The 20,903-nt window shown below is 48.4% G+C and overlaps 1 protein-coding gene and 1 long non-coding RNA gene across 5 annotated transcripts in view; one reads left to right on the top strand and one right to left on the bottom strand.

The window, feature by feature from the left end:
* Positions 1–3,817: 3,817 nt before the first annotated feature.
* TANC2 (tetratricopeptide repeat, ankyrin repeat and coiled-coil containing 2) overlaps positions 3,818–20,903 on the bottom strand; it is a 475,420-nt gene continuing 458,334 nt past the window's right edge. For 2 of the 4 annotated variants that reach the window (XM_077972347.1, XM_001116098.5), the window contains exons 21-26: positions 19,942–20,117; positions 19,498–19,630; positions 17,990–18,081; positions 15,928–16,074; positions 13,050–13,150; positions 3,818–11,466 (exon numbers count right to left, since the gene is read on the bottom strand). In XM_077972347.1, the coding sequence (XP_077828473.1) occupies positions 9,501–11,466; positions 13,050–13,150; positions 15,928–16,074; positions 17,990–18,081; positions 19,498–19,630; positions 19,942–20,117 (2,615 nt within the window). In that variant the 3' untranslated portion in view covers positions 3,818–9,500. Of the gene's footprint in view, positions 11,467–13,049; positions 13,151–15,927; positions 16,075–17,989; positions 18,082–18,916; positions 18,947–19,479; positions 19,631–19,941; positions 20,118–20,903 lie in introns of all 4 variants that reach the window. The other 2 variants (XM_015120072.3, XM_077972346.1) reach the window with 2 other exon arrangements.
* The window catches only part of LOC144335863 (uncharacterized), a 34,716-nt gene continuing 30,996 nt past the window's right edge, over positions 17,184–20,903 (top strand). The window contains exons 1-2 of the long non-coding RNA XR_013407059.1: positions 17,184–17,207; positions 17,303–17,466. This is a non-coding gene — a long non-coding RNA (uncharacterized LOC144335863). The remainder of the gene's footprint in view (positions 17,208–17,302; positions 17,467–20,903) is intronic.

The raw sequence follows: 20,903 nt of genomic DNA, 5'->3' as shown, positions 1-20,903 counted from the left end.
GGTCTCTAACGTGTAGGAGTTAGAGCGGAGAGGTCTTTCCTTAGGGCACCTGTAGAGTCCCTCCTGAATGAAGGCTTCCGTGTGGACCTTTATTTTTATTCTTATTTTTTGAGACGGAGTTTCGCTCTTGTTGCCCAGGCTGGAGTGTAATGGCACGATCTCAGCTCACCGCAACCTCCGCCTCCCGGGTTCAAGCGATTCTCCTGCCTCAGCCTCCCAAGTAGCTGGGATTACAGGCATGCGCCACCGTGCGCAGCTAATTTTTGTATTTTTAGTAGAGACGGGGTTTCTCCATATTGGTCAGGCTGGTCTCGAACTCCCAACCTCAGGTGATCCACCTGCCTCAGCCTCCCAAAGTGCTGGGATTATGGGTGTGAGCCACATGCCCAGCTGAGTGTGGACCTTTATTTACTGAAAAGCATTCAAAGCACATGGCTTGATACGTGTCACAAGCTGGTTCCTCAGTCAGCATCTCATTTCTTTTTTTTTTTTTTTTTGCATCAGCCTCTGAATCTTATGGATCTCTGTGAATGTTGAAGTGATCCCAGGCACTGGGGGATGATGCCTCCCTCTCCAGAGAGCCACTTCACCTCTTCCTCTACGAATCTCCAGCTGGGTAACAGCAGGGACCTCACTTTCTTACTGGGTTTGGGAACCTGAGAGGTCCCAAAGCGACTCCTTGACTGGCATAGAGTTATTTCTCCAAACAAGCACACGGCACTTCCCAAGCCATCCTCCCAGACCCAGCACCTGCGCGCCGTGGGGCGTCATTTGGGTTGCTTGCTCTTTTCAGACCATCCCATCTGAGGAGGCGGCGTGGTGGAAGGAAGAACTGTCAGTGCGGCTCTGATTCAGACGCCTACCTTTGCCTCTGTGACCCTGAGCAACTTCAACTTGCAGGATCTGCTTCCGCATTTGTTTTGGAGACAGCAATGTCGTCTGTCAAGGTGTGAGGAATACATTAGGGAACGTATGTGAAGTCCCTATCACAGTGTCTGGGACACAGTGGACCTCCCAAGAGGATGGCCTGTTAGAATGGACTCTGAGCACCTTCTCTTCTAAGCGGGCCCTCTCTTTATCGCAGGGCCTTCCAGACATGATACCCGTTATCAATGCCCCGTCTTATTCCTGAGAATGGAATAACTCAGGTGCCAAGACTCCAAGCTCCTCCAGCTTGTTTTTAAAGCTGAGAGAGGGTGACTCCACTTCCCGCTGGTTTGTCTACCCGTTCCCAGACGACCGCAGGGGAGTTTGGGCGCCACGTGCATGTGCGTACTGTGTCTGCCTGCAGTCATGAGGTCGACCCGTGAGCAGATGACCAGGGGAAGAAAGTCTGACCTGGTGCTGCGATCTACACAGACTTCTGCTGAGTTTGCTGTTTGCTTCTACTCTGAGTAGCTTTTCAATAAGGTTGAGGGTAAATTCTATTTAAGAAGTATTAATAGTTTTTAAAAAGGAATCATTCCCTTTTACCTTTCCTTCTTTAAAAAGCTGGGGGTTTGGCCAGGTGTGGTGGCTCATGCCTGTAATCCCAGCACTTTGGGAGGCCAAGGCGGGAGGACAGCTTGAGGCCAGGAGTTCAAGACCAGCCTGGGCAACATAGCAAGACTCCATCTCTGCAAAACAAAACAAAAGTTAGCAGGGCGTGGTGGCACGCACTGTGGTCCCAGGTACTTGGGAGGCTGCGGTGGGAGGATCACTTGAGCTCAGGAGATCGAGGCTGCAGTGAGCTATGATCACAACACTGCACTCCAGCCTGTGTGACAGAGTGAGACTCCATCTAAAAGCAAAACAAAACAAAACAAAACATCTAGGTTTGGCGCAGTGGCTTATGCCTGTAATCCCAGCACTTTGGGAGGCTGAGGTGGGTGGATCACTTGAGATCAGGAGTTTGAGACCAGCCTTGGCAATGTGGCGAAACCCCATCTCTACTAAAAATACAAAAATTAGGCCGGGCGCAGTGGCTCACGCCTGTAATCCCTGCACTTTGGGAGGCCGAGGTGGGCAGATCACGAGGTCAGGAGATTGAGACCATCCTGGCTAACATGGTGAAACCCCGTCTCTACTAAAAATACAAAAAACTAGCCAGGTGAAGTGGCGGGCGCCTGTAGTCCCAGCTACTCGGGAGGGTGAGGCAGGAGAATGGTGTGAACCCGGGAGGTGGAGCTTGCAGTGAGCTGAGATCGCGCCACTGCACTCCAGCCCGGGCGACAGAGCGAGACTCCGTCTCAAAAAAAAAAAAAAAAAACAAAAAACACACAACAAAAATTAGCTGGGCATGGTGGCGGGTGCCTGTAATTCCAGCTACTAGGGAGGCTGAGGCAGGAAAATCGTTTGAACCTGGGAGGTGGAGGTTGCAGTGAGCCGAGATCATGCCATTGCACTCCAGCCTGGGTGACAGAGTGAGACTCTGTCTCAAAAAAAAAAAAAAAGGAAAAAAAAAATATAAAATATAAATTAAAAATCTGGGGTTTTGCCAATGACTTATCTTTTATTTATTTTTATTTTTCTTTTCTGAGATGGAGTCTTGCTCTGTCACCCAGGCTGGAGTGCAGTGGCGCGATCTCGGCTCACTGCAAGCTCCGCCTCCCGGGTTCATGCCATTCTCCCGCCTCAGCCTCCCGAGCAGCTGGGACTACAGGCGCCCGCCACCATGCCCGGCTAATTTTTTGTATTTTGTTTAGTAGAGACGGGATTTCACTGTGTTAGCCAGGATGGTCTCGATCTCCTGACCTGGTGATCCGCTTGCCTCGGCCTCCTGAAGTGCTAGGATTACCGGTGTGAGCCACCGTGCCTGGCCCTGATTTATCCATTTTTTAATGAAATAATGGGAGCAGCCCAGGAATGGTTTTGAGATTCAGCAGGTGGTTGCTGCCAGAGTCCCCTCTTCTCTTTGAAGGCAATTGTGGCGTCCAGGCTGGGCTGTGTGGCCTGGAGTTTGTCTGCTTCCCCAGGCTTTGGGAAATGCAGGTACGCACAGCAGGAATGTTTGTTTAGCACAAATCTGATGTCTAGAGGAAGTGGTCTCCCTCCTCGCTTGTCCCTGAAGTAAACACAGAGGTCGCAGTTAAACAGGAAAGGCTGCAGGCTCAGTGCTGCTCCCCGTGACCCCTGCTCCCTTTTAGAAAGTATTGAGTCTCCAGCCAGTTGCAGGAAACCTGCTACTTTTCCATTCACAATGCAGCTGCCTAGCTCTCTATGGTGAGGACTGGAGTTTGACCAGATTTCTGATGAAAAGACAAAGCCCCTGGAAGCAGTGGGCCTCCAGTTGTGACGAAGCCCTTGGGTATTCAGTGGGAACTGTGCCCTCCGCTCGCTACCCTCTCAGCATGCAGCCTCTAAATGCAGCCACTCAAGCTGGCAGCCCGCCTCAGCCTTGGCTTTGGTAGGGTGGCTGGGTTGGGTGCAGCTTCAGCTACAAAATGAAATGAGAGCTCAGTGCTCCCTTGGTATAGCTGGAGAAAAACCTCTTCCAATGAAGAAAAAGCTTCCCTTTCTTGACAAATGTCACAAGCTGACAGCTCCTTAGAATGGCGTCTCTTGTTATCCACAGCTCTCTCCAGGGCCTATCACAGTGTCCAACTCTGAGGACAGGAGGTGCTCAATAACGTGACCAAGTGAATAAATGCACAAAGGGGTGGCTCTGAATGTCCCACAAGAGACCAAGCAAATCATCGGGAATTTGGCCTTAGCCCTAACCTGCCCAGTGCCTCCTGGGGGAGGGCGCCCCCATCACTGCATCCTCAGGAGGGTAAGCTTCAAAGCCAGCTCCCTGAAGAGGCTGTAACGGAAGGAGAAAAGCATCACAACACCGTGGTTTTCCAAGTGTTAGCCATTTATAAATAAGTACATTTGCTTTCATACATACAGTTCATTGTACAGATGACAATCTGTATACATGGGGCAGGAAAATGCATTCATTTGAACTTTTCACATCTATCTCACACAGCTCACATGTACAGACAATAAAACTGCTCAAGCAAGTACAGCAAAGGAAAATGTCTTTCCTTATACACAGGGGTCGATGCCTCTGCAGGGTGTGGGGCATCCCCACTGCACGGCTTCACAACTGTGTGGTGTTCACTGTATCGGGAGAGAACAAACATGCATTGGGTAATATACTGTACAGAGAAAGTCCTTTACATCGGAGTCATAGAAAACCTAAGGGAAAACTAAGTGCATTAAAGCTTTTTCCAGCAAGTGTCTTGAAAGGACAGCAAAGAGGAGGAAGAATCAAAATCATATTAGTACAAATCACTCTTTAATTGTAGACTGTACATGTCTGTACTAATTAAAATCATCTTGGATTTGGAGGAGACAGAACAGAGACAAAGATGCTGTGCTAGATGGAAAGGAGGCCACGCCTGAAAATGGCACCTGCCCTGAGCCTGATGAGGAACTGGCCTCACTCAGCAGGAATCAGCCAAAGGAAACAAAAAACAAAACAAAACCAGCACAGGAAGTGTAACTTACAGGATTTCCAACATCACCTGGGAATGAAGTGGAGATCTGGAGCCGGCATCTCTAACTTCCCCCCCTCCCCACCCCAAGTAAATTGGTATGCAGTAAGGCAGGTACATTCAAGTACTGAATTTTCCAGAATTAACTCTTGTCTGGCTCTGGGGACCAAAGGGATTGAGTTGAGCCCCCTCTAACCAGACTTTCTGGTTAGCGATTAGCAAAAGAAAAATTCAGCCAGCAAGTGCTACAAAAACAAAGCAGCTAGGGCACTTCCGTTCCACAGAGTAGGTCTATCTGGAAAAATGAGCGCAGCGCTGGCCTGATCTCTATGCATCCAGCGGCAGCCTGGCAAGTCAGCTCAGCGTCGGTATCAGAGTCAGCAGGAGGCAATGAGATGACAGGGGTGAGGAAACATGAAAGTAACACTTGATTTTTGGTGTCCAATTATGCGTTCATTTGGTACTGACTTTCAAAGCTCTGACTGTGGCCACCATGTGGCCACAAGCATCTCAGGGTGGCTCAGCTGCTGTGAGGCTTTGGACACCGAAATGAAGGTTACCAACACTTCAGCCCTTGAGTGGTCTGTATGACAAAAGGAGTTGATGAAAACCCAGTGATTATTCAAGTAGCTCTGCACAGTGGCTCCACCAGCCCCATTGTGCTTGTGTCCAGGCCCCCAGCCAGCCACCTTTTCTTGGGAGCAGCCAGAGCTGAGTTCAAGGCATTGCATGGTGAAGGGTTCCATGACACGTCTTTGTAGGTAGCTCTTACCCCTAAGCCCTTTGTTCATTGTTGTTAGTCATGGTAGATGGTTGGTCTGGAATTCCTAGAGGAAGAGGAGAAAGAGCTGCACCTCCCAGTGAGCAAGCAGCAGGACCGCGCAGCCCTCGGTGTGCAGGCAGCAGCCAGCTGCCTTTGCAGGTCGGTTTCTGGAGAAATGGGCAGCCCAGGAACAGACAGGCAGGATGGGCGAGGCTGCTGGGCACTGGGAGCATCAAGAGGAGGCTGGGCACAGGGGCAGGCACCTCTTGCCCCCTGGGATAGCCTGTTCCATTTTGTGGCAAAGATTCAGTGAGCACTGGTTTTGTCCAAGGCATTTCTGCAGTAGAAAAATAACTATCTCTGAATCAAACCACCCAACTGTGACACTTCCGGAGTTATAAAAGCTGGAGGCTGAGAGGAACTGAGAGGAGGGAGGCTCATGGGGAAGAAGGGGCTTCTCCATGTACCTGTCCCTCTACCAGAGCAAGGGAGCTCTGGGCAACCTTCTCCCAGCCTCTGCCTGGCTGAAGTCCAAAGTATGTAGTGTTCAAAGAGTTCGTCTTGCACAACTGGCACAGATGCACGAAGACCCCTTCCAGGCCTCTGTTCCCTTCTCCTGAACCTCTGAGCCTGACTGCCTGTTGCCCTGGAAGCAGCTCCTCTCCCCCGAGGGGATACCGCGGTTCTTTGCTACACAACAAGCACAGTGCAGAGCCACAGTGACACCTAGTGGTAAACTATGGTGAAGCACAAGTGACGTCCACATAGCCCACTGTACATGACTAAAATCTAAGGAAAAATACTTATGGATATTAAATTAGATACTGATTTTTCATTTTTCTATTGGGTACATCTCTGGAATATAAAAATACCAATATTTAGAGAGGGGTTCATAAACTACTATACAATATAAGGACTGAGAATACCTTTCTCTAAGCTGTTCTGTTTACAATAATTTAGGAAAAGTGTTTAATAATCCAGGCTTAACTACATGAGCAAACTTGTATATCTGGACAACGACCTGGGGTACTGTACATGATTCTAATTAATGGAATTTTCCTGAGCCATCGAGTTTGTTATACACATCTAAAAAGAGGGGCACATGGGGGAAGAGCGAGAAGGGTTTGTGCTCTATTAACTTGGGACTTTAATAGTGCACGTCTGCAACCCGGACAAGATACAACAGCAGATACAAAATGGTCTCCATTTTGTCATGCCAAATTCTCATGTTACACAGGTTTTCCCTTTACTTTGTAAATAAACATTAATTGTTAATTGTTAATTGTGTGCCTTACTGATCCAGTAGATAAAAGTAACCGTGTCTCAGGAGTCCCTAAGAACATTGCTGGAAAAGCACTTTAAAATCACTGCAAATATTTTTCATATTAAAAAATTCTTAATCTTTTTGATGCTTATATACAACAGTTATTTCTTGTGCTGTAAATGTTGTAATCCACTGCTTTATGTCTTTCCTTTCCTTATTTTTTTCTTGAAAAATACACTAAAAGACAAGAGCAGTTCTGCTATTTTCTAATGAAGACATTACTCACACTTAAATACCCAGTACTTCAGTTACAAATTCAAACAGTAAAGTGCACCCATTTATAGACACGATGTGATAGAAACCCATTAGTGCAAGAATCCTGGGCCAATGGAACATACATCTTGGTGAGAAACCTGTTAAGCTGAAGTTTGTCACCTCTGTCCTCCATTTCAGGGTGGTATGAATTGAGTAAAACATTTCCTCCCACCTGAAGCCAGACACAGACTCAGCGAGTGTTTGCTGCTGGGGAAGGGGCAGCTCTGAAATACAGTACTCAGATCGTTCCATGGCAGTGAAGTAGCAAACAGGGCACAGGGCACAGGCAGTCTGCTTGTAAGGAAAAACGTCTCCTGCCCCCACAAGCTCTGGTTGGCATATTCTAGTCAACAACTGGCATGCAGCGGTGACATCTACTCCCTCTTATCATGGCCAAACAGTCAACATTTTGACTGTTGACATTTTAGGTGTTTTGCTGAATAGGGTATAGGCCCTACATCTCCTTTCTGTCCTGGAAAACTGAGAGACCTGGGGAGAAGTGGCATCAGTGGCATATTTGTAAAGCTACAGGACCTGCTCACTCTCTTGGACAGGTGAGTGTGGGTGGATGTGTGGCGTTTGAAATGAGCAGAAGCACTTTTCTAACAGACACTGAGAAATTCTTCCGAATGCAGTGGCTCCTCAGCGAGAGGCGGTTGTAAGGAATAAGATGCAAAGAGGCCAGCAGTGCCGAGACCTGGCCAAAAAGTGATCTGAGAGGCCACTGGGCTGCTGGCTAGAGGCTGCCGCTAGAGCTACACGCTTCATCTTCCTGATGTGAGAGAGAGGGCTATAGAGATGGAGAGAGGATGCTGATGCCCACCCTGGTCTAGCTGAGAAGGTAGTCCTTAGGTGTCAGGGAGGGTGGAAAGAGGCCAGGGCTTGAGTTAGTCCCACTAATTGCTTCCAGCACAAAGAGACAAGTCCTGGCCTGTTTTAGGTTTGGGGCTGGAGAGGTCCATCTATTTGGCAGAATCTAAATTAGTAAAGAAATGCTTCTGATCTCAGGTTCATGTTCCCTGTGTCTTAATGATCCCTTCAGAGGGCACTTATTATGACACATGGGTCTGGTCACAGCCAGATTTTTATTCAGGAAACTGCCCTTCCTGCAGCCCTTCCCTAACAGAGCAGAATGGTTCCTAGCAACAGAGAACGAATGCTCCTTTGTTTTGTTTCAGTTGCTTAGTTTGTTGGGTTGAATTGTTTAGTTGTAAGAGCTGATGTACAGCTAGTGCCAGGCCTGTGCCAGGGCTTTGCTTCCAATATTCTTGCTATCCACTCAATAGTGGCCTCACTCACTCAAAGGTCAGCCTACCAAATGACCACGAGACCTAGAAGATGTGCACAGTGACCAGATCAGAAGCTTGCTGTCTATCTCATGCCCCCACCCAGGGCTACAAAACAGGGCTAAAAGGGATCGTTCTTCACCCTGAAACACTTTTTGCTGTGTCTGACTTTAAAATATCACACTCCCACAAATACTTCTAGAAAAAGAAAAGAAACAGTTCCTGTAATAATAATCGAACTATAGATCTCAAAATGAAAGTTGACAACAACGGGCGTGACCCTGGGTGGAAATATTGGGACTCAGTCTTATGGTCCCGAGAGATTCCAATCTGTTTCTAGAAGAACCGATTTCTGTATGACACTATCTGGGTTTACAGAAGGAGGGCCACTAGAACAAAATCTGGCCGTAGGTGAAGACCCAACTAACGGGATTGTCACACCAGCCAGCCTTCGGGAAGAGTTTCCTTTTCGTGGAGTATGACATTCAGTGATGTATCAGGATCTAAAAGGTAGATGACTCCAGAACAGACTTCCTATCACCTTTCACTGAGAATGTAGAACAATCTTTTTTTGTTTTTCTATGTAGTCATTCCTTCCCCTACCCTGGAAAAGCAGCAGCTTTTAGTGGTTGTTGGCTAAAAACCTAGAGAGTAACTCTCAGTGAATTCTCTTAATAGCCACAATTCTCATCTAATTTCCTTGGCTGACTGCAATATTTAAAGGGCTGTTTTTTACATGTTCCTATGATGCCTCTCGGAAAATCAATGTAGTGACATTTTACATAATTATATTGGGGTTTTCTTCCAATTTAGCATTTATTCCTTCTCTCTCTTTGATCCTTTTACCTCCCTAGGAAGACCAGCAATAATCCTAATGCACACTGTAGACCTGGCGGCTGCAGGGCGCTGGCGGTCTGGGAGGGGCCACAGCATGAGAGTGCGCTGCGGCTGGCTGTGTGGGTGACACTGGCTAAGAATGCAAAGGCAAAGGGGCATCACACTCTTTCTAAAGTTTCTAGAAGAAAACGAACAAGAACACCTTATTTTTTAAAAAAGGAAAAAGACAATTACACAACAAGAACATCAGTGAAAGCGATTGTCTCCTGGAAAAAGCTGACCAGTGTGTGTGATCTCCCTGGGTTAAAGCACACGGCACGAAAATCTCCTCGTTGGCATCTGGAGAGAGGGAGAGAGCATGTGGCTGGGCACAGACAAGAGAAACTGAAGTCCTGGCTCCCGGGAGGCCGCTTCCCAGTCGGCTGCATGCAAAGGATTTCAGCATGTGGGCTGCCACCTCTGAACACCACACAGAAACTACATGAGAATTAAGCCAGGGAGCTACCTCAAATGTGGAAACCAAGCCTGAAAATGTGCAGTGAAAACATATGGGTCTCACTCCAACAAAACGTCTTTTAAACATTAGACTCCACAAATGGTCTCTTTGGTTTGATAGGGGATGTCTGCCCTTGCCGAGAGTCTCGGGACAGCTGCCTGTACAGGTTGTCCTGGTATGCCTGAGCCACAGGTAGAGTCCGAGCTACCTTCACATCGGGATAGGAGGAGGCCTGGCTGACTCGCTCCAAGAGGTCTCCACGAGACCCATTAGCCAGCAACCCATGGGGGCTGTAATAATCGTCCTCCAGCAAATGGCCATTCTGTGCATTGTTGGTTTTGTTATAAAAGGCAATGTTGCTGATGGATGACGGTGGACTGAAGGACTCGGGCTGAGGCAGGTTGCCTGGAGACGTGGGACTGAGGACGGTGTCCACGGATGACACAGCCCAGGTCCGATTCTGCTGGTGGAGGTGGGGGTACTGCTGAGTCCGTGCTGTTTTGTCTATGATCCCCATGAACGGTGTGGTCCTGGATCGGGTGGGCTCACTGGGGTAACCTCCTTGAGTTGGAGACACTGGCGACAGCTCATCACATGACCTCTCGTATGCGGGTTTCAGTGGGATCTCCATTTGCTGGATGGAAGATGATGGCCGGAAGGTCGGAGTTAGGTTGGAGGTGGAGGAGATACTATTGCTAGATGGAGAGAAGCGAAGGCCTACACTTTGGGAATGCAGCAACGGCCTGGGAGTTGGCGGGTGGGGTTTGATTTCGTTAGGATTGACGCTAATAGGTCTTCTGATTAAATGTGACACATCAGGGGAACCTAGTTGGCTGGAGGAGCGCTCCAGATCTAGTTTTGAGTGACAGACTGGGTAATAGGATGCTGACTGGCTGCGTCCGATCTGCGGCGTCTGGCTGTATCTCGCGCCACCCCGGTATGCTGAGGAAGGCCGCTGTGGAAGGTCCTCTTTGGTCAACCCTCCATGCTGACAGATGGCGCCTGCACTCAGGCTGGCTTGGACGTGCTGCACCGGCCTCCCATCCCCTACGATCCCCCCAATTGACCCTTGATAAACCAACCGGCTCTGGCTGACTCCTATGTCTCCTTGTGAAGACTGGTATTTACTGGCCATTGAATGGGCTACTTGGCCATAGGCTCCTGTGGGGATGACGGTGCTTGAATGGACGGCTGGGCTGGGCTGGTTACTTCTCACAATCTGGGCCTTGGCAGGCTGTAGCCTGAGCCCTTGCTGGGGAACTGCCACAGGGAGCTGAGGCATCTGGTAGGGCCGCTGGGCCATTTTGGATAATGGAGATTTGGGTCTGCCAGGAAGCTGACTGATGTTTGTTTCCTGCTGATAGCGCACCGGTGAACCAGACTGGGATCTATAGACACTCATGCTTTCAGCTGGAGGGCTGGCCCGATACTGAGGGCCTCTCCGGAGAGGGGAAGGGGGAGGGCTTGGGTATTCTTTGCCCTGTCCTCCCACAGGAGGGGGGCTGAAACGGTAAGATCCTCCCTGATGAGCTGGGGAAGTGTGTGGTGGGCTAGGCCTGTAATGTGAGTTCTGATGAGTTGGAGAAAGGGCAGGTGAGGTGGACTGATAGGTCTGTCTAGTGGGAGAGCCTACAGAACTACTGGACCGGAAGTCAAAAACCTGATGAGAGCCAAGAGGTGAGCTGGAGATGTAGGCTGAGTCCCGAGGCGGGGGAGAGGAGGGTGGGCTCTGGATGACTGGGAGCCCCTGGCTGGGCCGGGCCTCTGTCTGGAGGCCAATGGAAACATTTTCAACATCCTGTTCCAGGTACTCCTCCTCGAATATATCCTGTACAGAGTATATGTCTTCATGCTGTGGTTCAGGTTCTGCTTCTTCCGGCAACTGTTGCTGAGGCTGCGGTGGTGGCGGCGGCGGCGGTGGCTGCTGCGGCTGCTGCATCTGTCTACACTCTTCTTCCACTCGCAGCAGAAGCCTCTGGATCTCACGGTTGTTGGGACACAGCTTGATGGCCTCGTTCAGGTCCTCTAAGGCTGCTGCGAACTGTCTGCTTGACAAAATGTGAACACAGGAGCTGGAGTTATTCTGAATCCAGAGAAAGCACCAAGAGCTGAGAACATGGTCACTATCTCAGAGAGCTGTGGTGGCGTCTGTGGGAGTCTGGGGTGTTTCGGTTTAGTTGGATTTATAGGGAAGGAAACAGGTAGACTCATTCTGGAAGAGTCCGAATGATTCCCTAACCCATTCAGCCTCCATCTTCCTTCTGGCCTCTCTGGGAATAGTAGAGAAATGCCCCATTGTGTCAGTCCAGCCAGGCCCTTCAGGAAGTTGTTTTGGTGCCCAAACACACACCAGGCAGTATGGAAGTTGGGTGGGGTTGTCATTTACAGGGTCACTGTCAAGTAGCTTAGGAACAAAAATAACTACATATTTAAAAATCTTGCTGATCCAGCAGAAATTTTTCTTTATGTTCTCAATATTTTAGCTCCAAATTTCAGGCCTGTTCTACTCTAGGCAAGAACCCTGTCCTTTGCCCTTTCTAACCCTCCTCTCTCAGAACTGCTGTGTCTCCATCTGCTCTATCGAAGTGGGGCAGGCACTAGCTTGCTGACTAGGCCACTCAGGGCTGGAGCTGAGCTGACTCCAAGGAGACTCTAGTTTACAAATGAAGAAATGAACTGTCAGAGACATTCCCGTCTTCTCTACTAATATCACCTGGGAGGGGCAACTGGCCTGGTGAAAAAGGAACGATCCAGAGGGAAGGAGAATTTGAGTCAGGTTTCTGTAAGGACTTTGTTACCCCAGCTAGATAAGAGTGCGATCACTGCCACCACCATCACTAGCCTCAACCTGAGTGTGATTTTCAGGACCATATGCCCCTGGTCATAGCAGTGAACCTGAAGCAGTTCTTTCCCATGCAGCTGGGGAGAAGGAGGGCAGAAGGCGTAAGAGACAGTGACCAGTTACACAAAGATCACTGATGGCAGGTTCTAGGTTCTTCTGGGAGCTTTTCTGCCCACTGGCCAAACTACAGCAGGTGGGCACGAGGAATGTGGAATGGTGTTCTCTTGGGTCCTCTCCATCCTGACAGCAAGGACCTCATGACTCCGTGTGTGTGTGGTGGGTGATGGTTTAGGTGGAAGGGGGTCTGATGCCACCAGACTTGAGGACAGCCCCAGAAGGAAGACTGACTAATCTGGGATTCCCCAAACGCCTATGGGAGAAGGAAGAGGAACCTGTGATGTTAAGTGAACCATCCTACTTTCCCTTCTAAAAGGGGTGGTCGGACGCTCTGCTTAAGTGGCTTCTTTAAGTCGCCGTTGTCTCTTTATGCTGCTTTGGGGGTTGGAAAGCGCCTGAGATACGGCAAAGGCTTCTGGGAAGAAGCTGCCATTCTCCAGTGAAAAAGTGTTTCTCCCGAAGTGAAACATTCGTGGTCTCCACAGCCCAGCAGATTTGCCGATCTCGAGCTGAGGGCTGTGCTATCAGAGCCATCCCCAAAGCTTGGCCCTGACAGTTCTCAAGGACAGAGATGTATTTGGGTACATATGCCCCAGGGTGGCCGACGCTGCCTTGGCCAAATTTTCAGAAAAGAGACCTCTTGCTTTCACCCTCTCTCTCTCTCCTCACCTGCTGCTGCGTTTTGCCCTTGCTCTCGCATAGTAAGCTTCATAAGATTTCGGTTTCAGCTCCAGGGCCTTAGTAGCAAATTCCTCCGCCATTCCAAAATCCTGTCATTACAATAGGTGTGCAAATGAGTCATTGATGAGATATAAAAAATAGACAACTTGGGAATAAAACAAATTATTTGTACATTTTTTGACATTCATGGATGGAAAGCCTGGGACGCTAGATGTGCCTGACATGACTCTAGCCATGGGGCCTGTGGACTGAAAGTTCCTTCTGCCTTTGTCCTGCGTAGCCTTGCGACTGCTCACTGGACTTTATCTGCCCAGAATATTAAAATAGTTTTAATTTTCCCTTTTTGCCTTTCTAATACAGTTCTCAGCCCGGAAGTCAAACACCAACCCTTTCCAGCGAAGCTCCTGAAGTTATCCACGCGTGTAGGAGGCAAACGCACACGTCCACAACTCGCGTGGACCCTGGTCTGAGCCCCACACCCTCCTGCTACATGCACTACCCTTTGGCTTTCTAAGGGACAGATGAGAAGGTGTCCTGTAAAGTCCAGGAAGATGACATCTGTACAGGAAACTGCACTGACTACGGAGACTAGAGGGAGAGGGGCTGTCAGACAGACTTGGGTTCAATTCTCTGACCAGCTTCATACCCCCGAGTGTATGATGTATTTTCTCATCCATACCTACTCCAGAGGTAGGATCGAGTGTGATACAATATTTAAAAGCCCTGCACAGTTCCTGGCACACAGTAGATGCTCATTAATTATCGTTTTCTTTCTATTTCACAGAGGCTTCTCTGGTCTGTTCCTTTTCTTCACTGGTTCCTTACTTAGAAACACTTAAAATGAAAAACAAAACAAAACAAGAGAAGAGAAGACCCCGGCTATGACTGAGGTCTGTGCTGTCCCTGTGAGGAACATGCTCGCAGGGCTGTGAACACAGACCGTGGGGTGGGGTGGGGAACAGCGCCACCTAGGCAGTCTGTGGTTTTCAGTATTCCCTTAAATACTAAGCTAAAAGGGAAGGTTCCCCCTTCTTTTAGTGTCAAAGCCACAGTATAGCACGGTAGCCTCTGGTTATAGTCATGAGTCCTAAGGCAGAAAACAAGGCCTTGGGCAGAACAAAGGCCCTGGGGCATAGGTAAAAACATTTTTAAAAAGTTGATGGGCAATCCTCTACCTAAGAAGACAGACGTCTGGTGCTTGGCACAGTACTGGCCCAGGAGGTGGTTAACAACTGCTTCTGAACAAATGTGGACTAGAAGGAATTTCACCTTTTATGGGTCACCTATCCCTGCTCTGCTTCCAGCCTTATCCTTTTATTTGTTCTTTTGGGACCATCATTATTCCTGAAAGGACGAGGGCATTTTTAAAAAGTCTATTATTTGGTAGGGAAAAGAGATCAGTGGGTTGGCAGCAACTTCGGAGCTTTGCCTCATCCTCCTCGGCTGGTGCCAGGGGAGGCCTTGGTGCTGTTCCTTTCATTTCACAGGAGACCTCGTGGCCATGAAAACCTCACTGTCTCTCGAGACCACCACCCTCTCCCTTCCCGGCGTCGGGGGGCCTCTGCCACGTCCCCACTTCCCTCAGCACCATGGGGCAACTCTGCCTCTGAGCGTCATGGCTGTGTTCTCTGAGACAGTCAGGTTTATCTCAGGCTCCTTCCAAGTGTCAGGGTTTAGGGTCTGAAATGGATGATCTAAAGGTTACACACACAAATCATCTTTCTGGAAGATCCCTGGCCATGAGGTTTAAATCCTGCTTCCGTCCAGCTGAGGTTTTAATTGATCGATGCGTCTGTATGGCTTGGATTGTGTTTATCTCCTGAAGAACTGTGAGACCTCAGGCTGGTGGATGTCAGAGACTCCTGATGCAACCTTAGCTATTTCCAAAACCTGAGAGAGGGTTCTTGGCTTGGAGTGTCTTCATGTTAAAGGGCAGTGGCTGAGGGAGCAGTGGCTGGGGGCATCTGAGGTGGGTCTGCAAGGTAGGCAGGAAGGACTGTGGCCTACCAGGGAGACAGTCAAGGTCCAGGGGGAGTTCTGAGATTCCCTCTAGGATGAGAAGGGACATGGCATGCTGGGATACAAAGATGAGGAAAGAGGCACAAAGTTCAACAGCCTCAGAAGTTAAACCTTCAAGACCATGGTCCTGAGCCCTCCTCTCAGCCCTTCTTCAAATGACAAGGGACTATACCTGAGAGTAATGACTACAATTCATATCTAATTGCAACTGGAATTCTAGTGACCACTGCTCTCACATTTTCCCAAAGACCAGAACATTGACTGGGTGGTATGGCGGTGGGAAAAGATGGTATTCTCGTCACTTTCAGTGAAATTATGAACATTCAGAAAGCTGCAAAGTAGTCGCAGCATTAATTTCTTTACAGTTTGAGATACTTAGACTTAATTTCTTTTTTTTTTTTTTTTCTTGAGACGGAGTCTCGCTCTGCCGCCCAGGCTGGAGTGCAGTGGCCGGATCTCAGCTCACTGCAAGCTCCGCCTCCTGGGTTTACGCCATTCTCCTGCCTCAGCCTCCCGAGTAGCTGGGACTACAGGCGCCCGCCACCTCGCCCGGCTAGTTTTTCGTATTTTTAGTAGAGACGGGGTTTCACCATGTTAGCCAGGATGGTCTCGATCTCCTGACCTTGTGATCCGCCCGTCTCGGCCTCCCAAAGTGCTGGGATTACAGGCTTGAGCCACCGCGCCCGGCCTTAATTTCTTTCAAATTGCAAATGTCAGTGCTCTGTGAAGGACAACCAAGTTCCAAATGGGGCAGAGGAGGATTTCAGGGGCCTGGTAAAAGCTAGTGAGTGACATGGGCTATCAGCTTCCAGGATTGCAGAAAGGAGTTGGGGTGACAGGGACTTACGTTCATTTTCCTGCGACACCGAGAGAGGTTGAGGAGGAGAGACACCTTTAGTTCCCGGAAAGTTTTCAAGTCCTCACCAAACCCTTCTCTAGGGAACTTCTTCAGGGCGTACTGGTAGCGCTGGGCAGCTTCCTTTACTTTACCTTTCTAATGGGAGCACAAGATGGCGAAACACATAGTTGGTCTGAGGAACAGCTGAGAAGTGTGGTCCCCACTCCCTTCCTCTTCTCAGCAGCTGTTACTAAGGGCGAACCCTCCCAAACATCAGCCTAGAGAGGAGTTCTGGCCCTGATGGCGAGGGCAGAAGGGTCCAGTCTTTTCTATAGGAAACTCATCTGGCAGGAAAGGCAAGGTTGAGGGGATACCCAAGATACAAGCCAGGGAGACAAAGCCTTGGCAAATGGAAGGCCCTAGACCCTGGCTTCCCAACTGGATTCCAAAGAGGCTGACCATGCTCATTTCAAAGTTCCTTTTGCTTGAACTGATCTCTACAGAACACAAATGACTTCCTAGTCCCAAGCACTCCAAAGTTATTACTTCTTCCTTAATTTCTGGTTTGTCTGGAGAACTCTTTTTTTGGTCTGACGCTCCACCTGGTCAGCCCTCTAGAAGTCATTCTCTTGCTCACGAAGGATGTGGGAGCTAAAGCAGTCTAGCGGTTGTTTCCCTAATCTCATGGCATAAAATAATACCAATCAGTGTTCCCCATTTTCGGAAAAGGCATGGAGCAGGGTGGCAGTAGAGAAGTGAAGTTGAGAGTTTGTGATTCCATCGGATGTTGCAGGAGGGATTATCCAAGATGAAGTAAATCTATGACCAATTTAGAGATCTGGCCATAGTGACCTTACACTTTTCTTCCACTTTGTATCTGAAAATCTATAAGCTGAGCCCAGAAAGATGCAGGCAGCATCTCCCACCCCTTTAGCTGATCGTTATCCACTCTATTCCTTCTCTATACTTACAACTCCACAGGGATCCCAGTCTTTTACTTTTCCCTTAGCACCAGTCACAAAGGAGAGATTTGGAATCTTTCAAGGTAGAATTCTGAGGGGAACAATAATGGCACTGCATATTTTCATTAAGAGGACTCCTTGCCTCAGAATACCAGAAGTTATGCTATAACCAGGACATAACCTGAGAGCAATGCCATTGTGAAGTCCATAAATATGACATCTAGGGTAATGAGGACCTTCTTGGAAGTTGCGTAAAATCAAGGTTGGGCCAGGGCTTAAGCTTCCTGAAAGCCTGAGAGTCCTAGATTACCATGACTCACTCAAAGGGTACTTAGAAGATAGAATTCTGCTCCTAGGAACTTGTACACTCCTGACACAGGTGAGAATAATATGCTTCACAACTATTTTTCCTTAACTTTTAGTCCTGGGGAAGTGTCAGTGATGCCTGCTGCCAAAAACTGGGTTGGATTTGTATGAAGCTTTGGGGGCGGGTAATCTAGCTGATCTCAACACAGTGCGATGACTTTGACATGGAATAGACCGAGGAGTTTATCTGTGTCAGGGTATGGAGCCTTCAGCTTGGATTGTGAGTACAAAAAGACTCCATAGTTTTTGTAATTGTTGTCATTCAGTGAATGATTTCAAACAAATCTTATAATTGCTATTTGTCTTGGTTTCCTTATCTTACTCAAGGATGCTGATAAGCTATTGTTACGTACTTTTTAATCTATGTATATATAATGACATATGAAAGCTAGGATCACCATAATGGAAATAGCTATACTACATAATTTTACTTTTACTTGTCCCATGAGTTTCCAGATCCTACCTAACAGATTCCATGTAGAAATCGACATAACCACCGGTTAGTGACCAGGTGAAACCAGGGCTTTAGGTTGATCAGCTGCAGGCAAGTATAGGCTACCCTTGCTCTCTTGGTAAGGTAGAACCCCAGGATCCCCAACATATGAGGCCATCACTGAGGAACAGTATTTTCCCTTGGCCTCTACAACAAAAGATGAGAATTGATTTCAAGACTTTGGAAGATTCTACGCATAGAAAACAGCGAGTGGCTGTTCTGAAGAAACTGTGTCCCTCCCTCCCCTCACCTTATAAAACATGTCCCCCTCTTCCATCAGCTTGCTCAAGAGGATGATCATGATGTCTGGCTTGGAGGTGGCCATCGCCCATGTGGCTGGACCTGTAGTGTACAGGATGCATGATGGGTAAAAAACTCATACAATGTAAGGGTGGTAGGAAGCTAGGTGAAAAAAATACCCTGGGGGGAATTTCTGCTGAGAGAACAACTTGCTCCACAATCCGTACCTCATCTTTTAGACCTGGGAGTATTTTAGTAACTCCCACTGCCAAGAAGCTGCACTGGATTTGTATTCACCTTAAAATAAGAACATTGGAACCATGTGAGCCTGCCCCACATGAGGGCAGCAAAGCCTGCATGCTGCATGTGGGCAGGCAATGGCTCAGTTCGGAATTATTTTAAATAAGGAAATTGGGAGAAAGGATTTATATTAAACATTACCACAGGATTTGAAAAGTCCAAAAAGGGTAATTTATTTTGGATTTGGGACTCAAAACCCCCAGACGTTTAGCCTCTTAACTTTAAAATATGTACTTTGCAGAAGGGAAACCACTGATAACTCTAAAGCTTCCCTTAAATGATAAGTACCAACTACGACTCCCCGGGATTCACTTTGAAGCAGGAGCACAGTTCGAATGTCAATCAGACGTGAAACAAACCAACATTACTGAGGATGATTTTACCCACAAAAAGAAAGAACAGGTTACATTGATTAGTTTACAAATGCCTGAATTATTTACAAACTATGCTTTTCAAGGTTAGTTATCAAAAGTTCAAGTTATTCTCTACAACAGTCATTAAAAAAAATCTTCTTTTAAGGTGAAGTAAATTAAAAGATTAGAGGTGTAGGGAACTCATGCAGGCTAAACCAAAGAGGAGAAGGCAAAGCTGACCAAGCCATCAGACCACGTCTGATGCTGACAGCGGTGAAATATACCTCGTGGGCGACTCGGTAACGTCTGACAACCTTCAAAGAAAGGAGAAAACAAAAAGTTGTAGGAGAGGAAAAAAAAATGGATGAAGGTGAAAAAAAAAAAAAAAGAAGGAAAAAGCAGCAGTGAGAGGCAGGCAGCACAAAGCCAGCATATCAGCCAACCCTCGTCTACGGGTCTGTGGGCTTGGGGAGCAGCTGGGACAGCGGCAGCAGGGACTTGAGTCTGAAGCACATTCAGAGCAAGGGAAAGCAAAGGCTCACGGCAGTGCAGAGATCCAGGATGCTGACAGGGTGGGGCTGGTACAGAGGCAGTGCTGAGAGGTGCTTAAGGCCAGAGCAGCCTCCTGGCTAAGGCTACAAGGGACATGGTAGAGAACCATGTGGTTCTGGACACAGGGGACTGCAGACCATGGCTCACATGGTGCTTTCTCTGGGCCAAGAGCCTCTCTGTTCACTTGGACAATAATTGGGCCAGGGAGGAAGGGGAACTATATATGCTCACACCAAATACCCAGGGCAGCCAGACCACTGGACCAGTCTGGCCCCTGGGCACAGATGGCCAACACCTTCTTCCCTTCTCCTACCTATCTTGGCTCCTTTCTTCAGAAGAGTGACAACAACAGAAGTGTTCCGGCACCCCACTGCCCTATCCAAAGGGCGCATTCCACTGTAGTCAACGTGCTCGATCATGGCCCCGTGATCTACCAGGAACTGAACCTAGGACATGGATCAAGCAGAGCAGTTAGGACAGGTGTAATGGCTCAGTACTGTTCCACTGAGGGCTCTGGCTGCTGCCTGACCTTTTTCAACTGCTGGCCTGAACCAGGCTATGCCGCCAAGGTATTTCAGGCCTTAGCTATATTCTTGATCTTTAAGAGCATTTTGAATATTCTTGCTCTCTAGCAAGTATAGATCTGAGAGCTCTGTATCAGGAATCATCAATACATCACTCCACTTTCAACTCCAGGTAGTATGGATGGAGAACAGCCCTCTCTCTGCTCTCCTGAGGCTTGTTTAAAGGTACTTACCACCTCAGCATCACCATAGAAAGCTGCCAGGTCCAGTGGGGTACGGCCATTCTTGTCAGCATGGTCTGTGGCAGCTCCGTTATCCACCAGAGAACGTACTACTGAGAGATGGCCCTTCAAACAAGCCCAGCTGAGGGCTGTCAATCCTTCTTTGTCCATGAGAGCAATGGAGGCACCTGCAAAGGCAAGTGATAGCACAGGGCTGAGGAGAAATGGAAACGCACAGCAGGAGGGGAAGCGCTGAAGGGGCACGCTCCTACAAAGAACACCGCTCGTTTCCGGACTATTTCTGTTTTAAGACTGATCCTGGTATGCCAGTTACATCTCAACTGTTAAAAGTTCATCCTACAAGCTTTCAATAAAATAGATTGCAGTTGTTTTACTGAGTATTCAAGGTTATCCACAATCTATTCCCAATTACTCTCTATATCTGTTTTATTATTCCCCTGTGACAATCTTCCACTTCGGCCAAATGGATGTGCTCACTGCCTCTCGGATCTCCCGTCAATCCTCCCGCATCCTCACTCTTGGTCACGGTGCTCCACGTGTGTGGAAGAGCTTTTCTTCCCCCATGACTTGCCTCACTTCTTCCCATTCTCTAAGAACTATCTCCATCCTCCTGCCTCTAAGAAGTTTCTCGGCCGGGCGCGGTGGCTCAAGCCTGTAATCCCAGCACTTTGGGAGGCCGAGGCAGGCGGATCACAAGGTCAGGAGATCGAGACCACAGTGAAACCCCGTCTCTACCAAAAATACAAAAAATTAGCCGGGCGCGGTGGCGGGCGCCTGTAGTCCCAGCTACTCAGGAGGCTGAGGCAGGAGAATGGCGGGAACCCGGGAGGCGGAGCTTGCAGTGAGCCGAGATCGCGCCACTGCACTCCAGCCTGGGCAACAGCGTGAGACTCCGTCTCAAAAAAAAAAAAAAAAAAAAAAAAGAAGTTTCTCACAGTTCACTGCTATCTCAT

The sequence above is a fragment of the Macaca mulatta genome, chromosome 16 (assembly GCF_049350105.2).
Source record: "Macaca mulatta isolate MMU2019108-1 chromosome 16, T2T-MMU8v2.0, whole genome shotgun sequence".
Classification (NCBI taxonomy): Eukaryota; Metazoa; Chordata; class Mammalia; order Primates; family Cercopithecidae; genus Macaca; species Macaca mulatta.
Note: the sequence above shows the minus strand (reverse complement) of the source record. Positions and strands in the feature narration are given on the sequence as shown.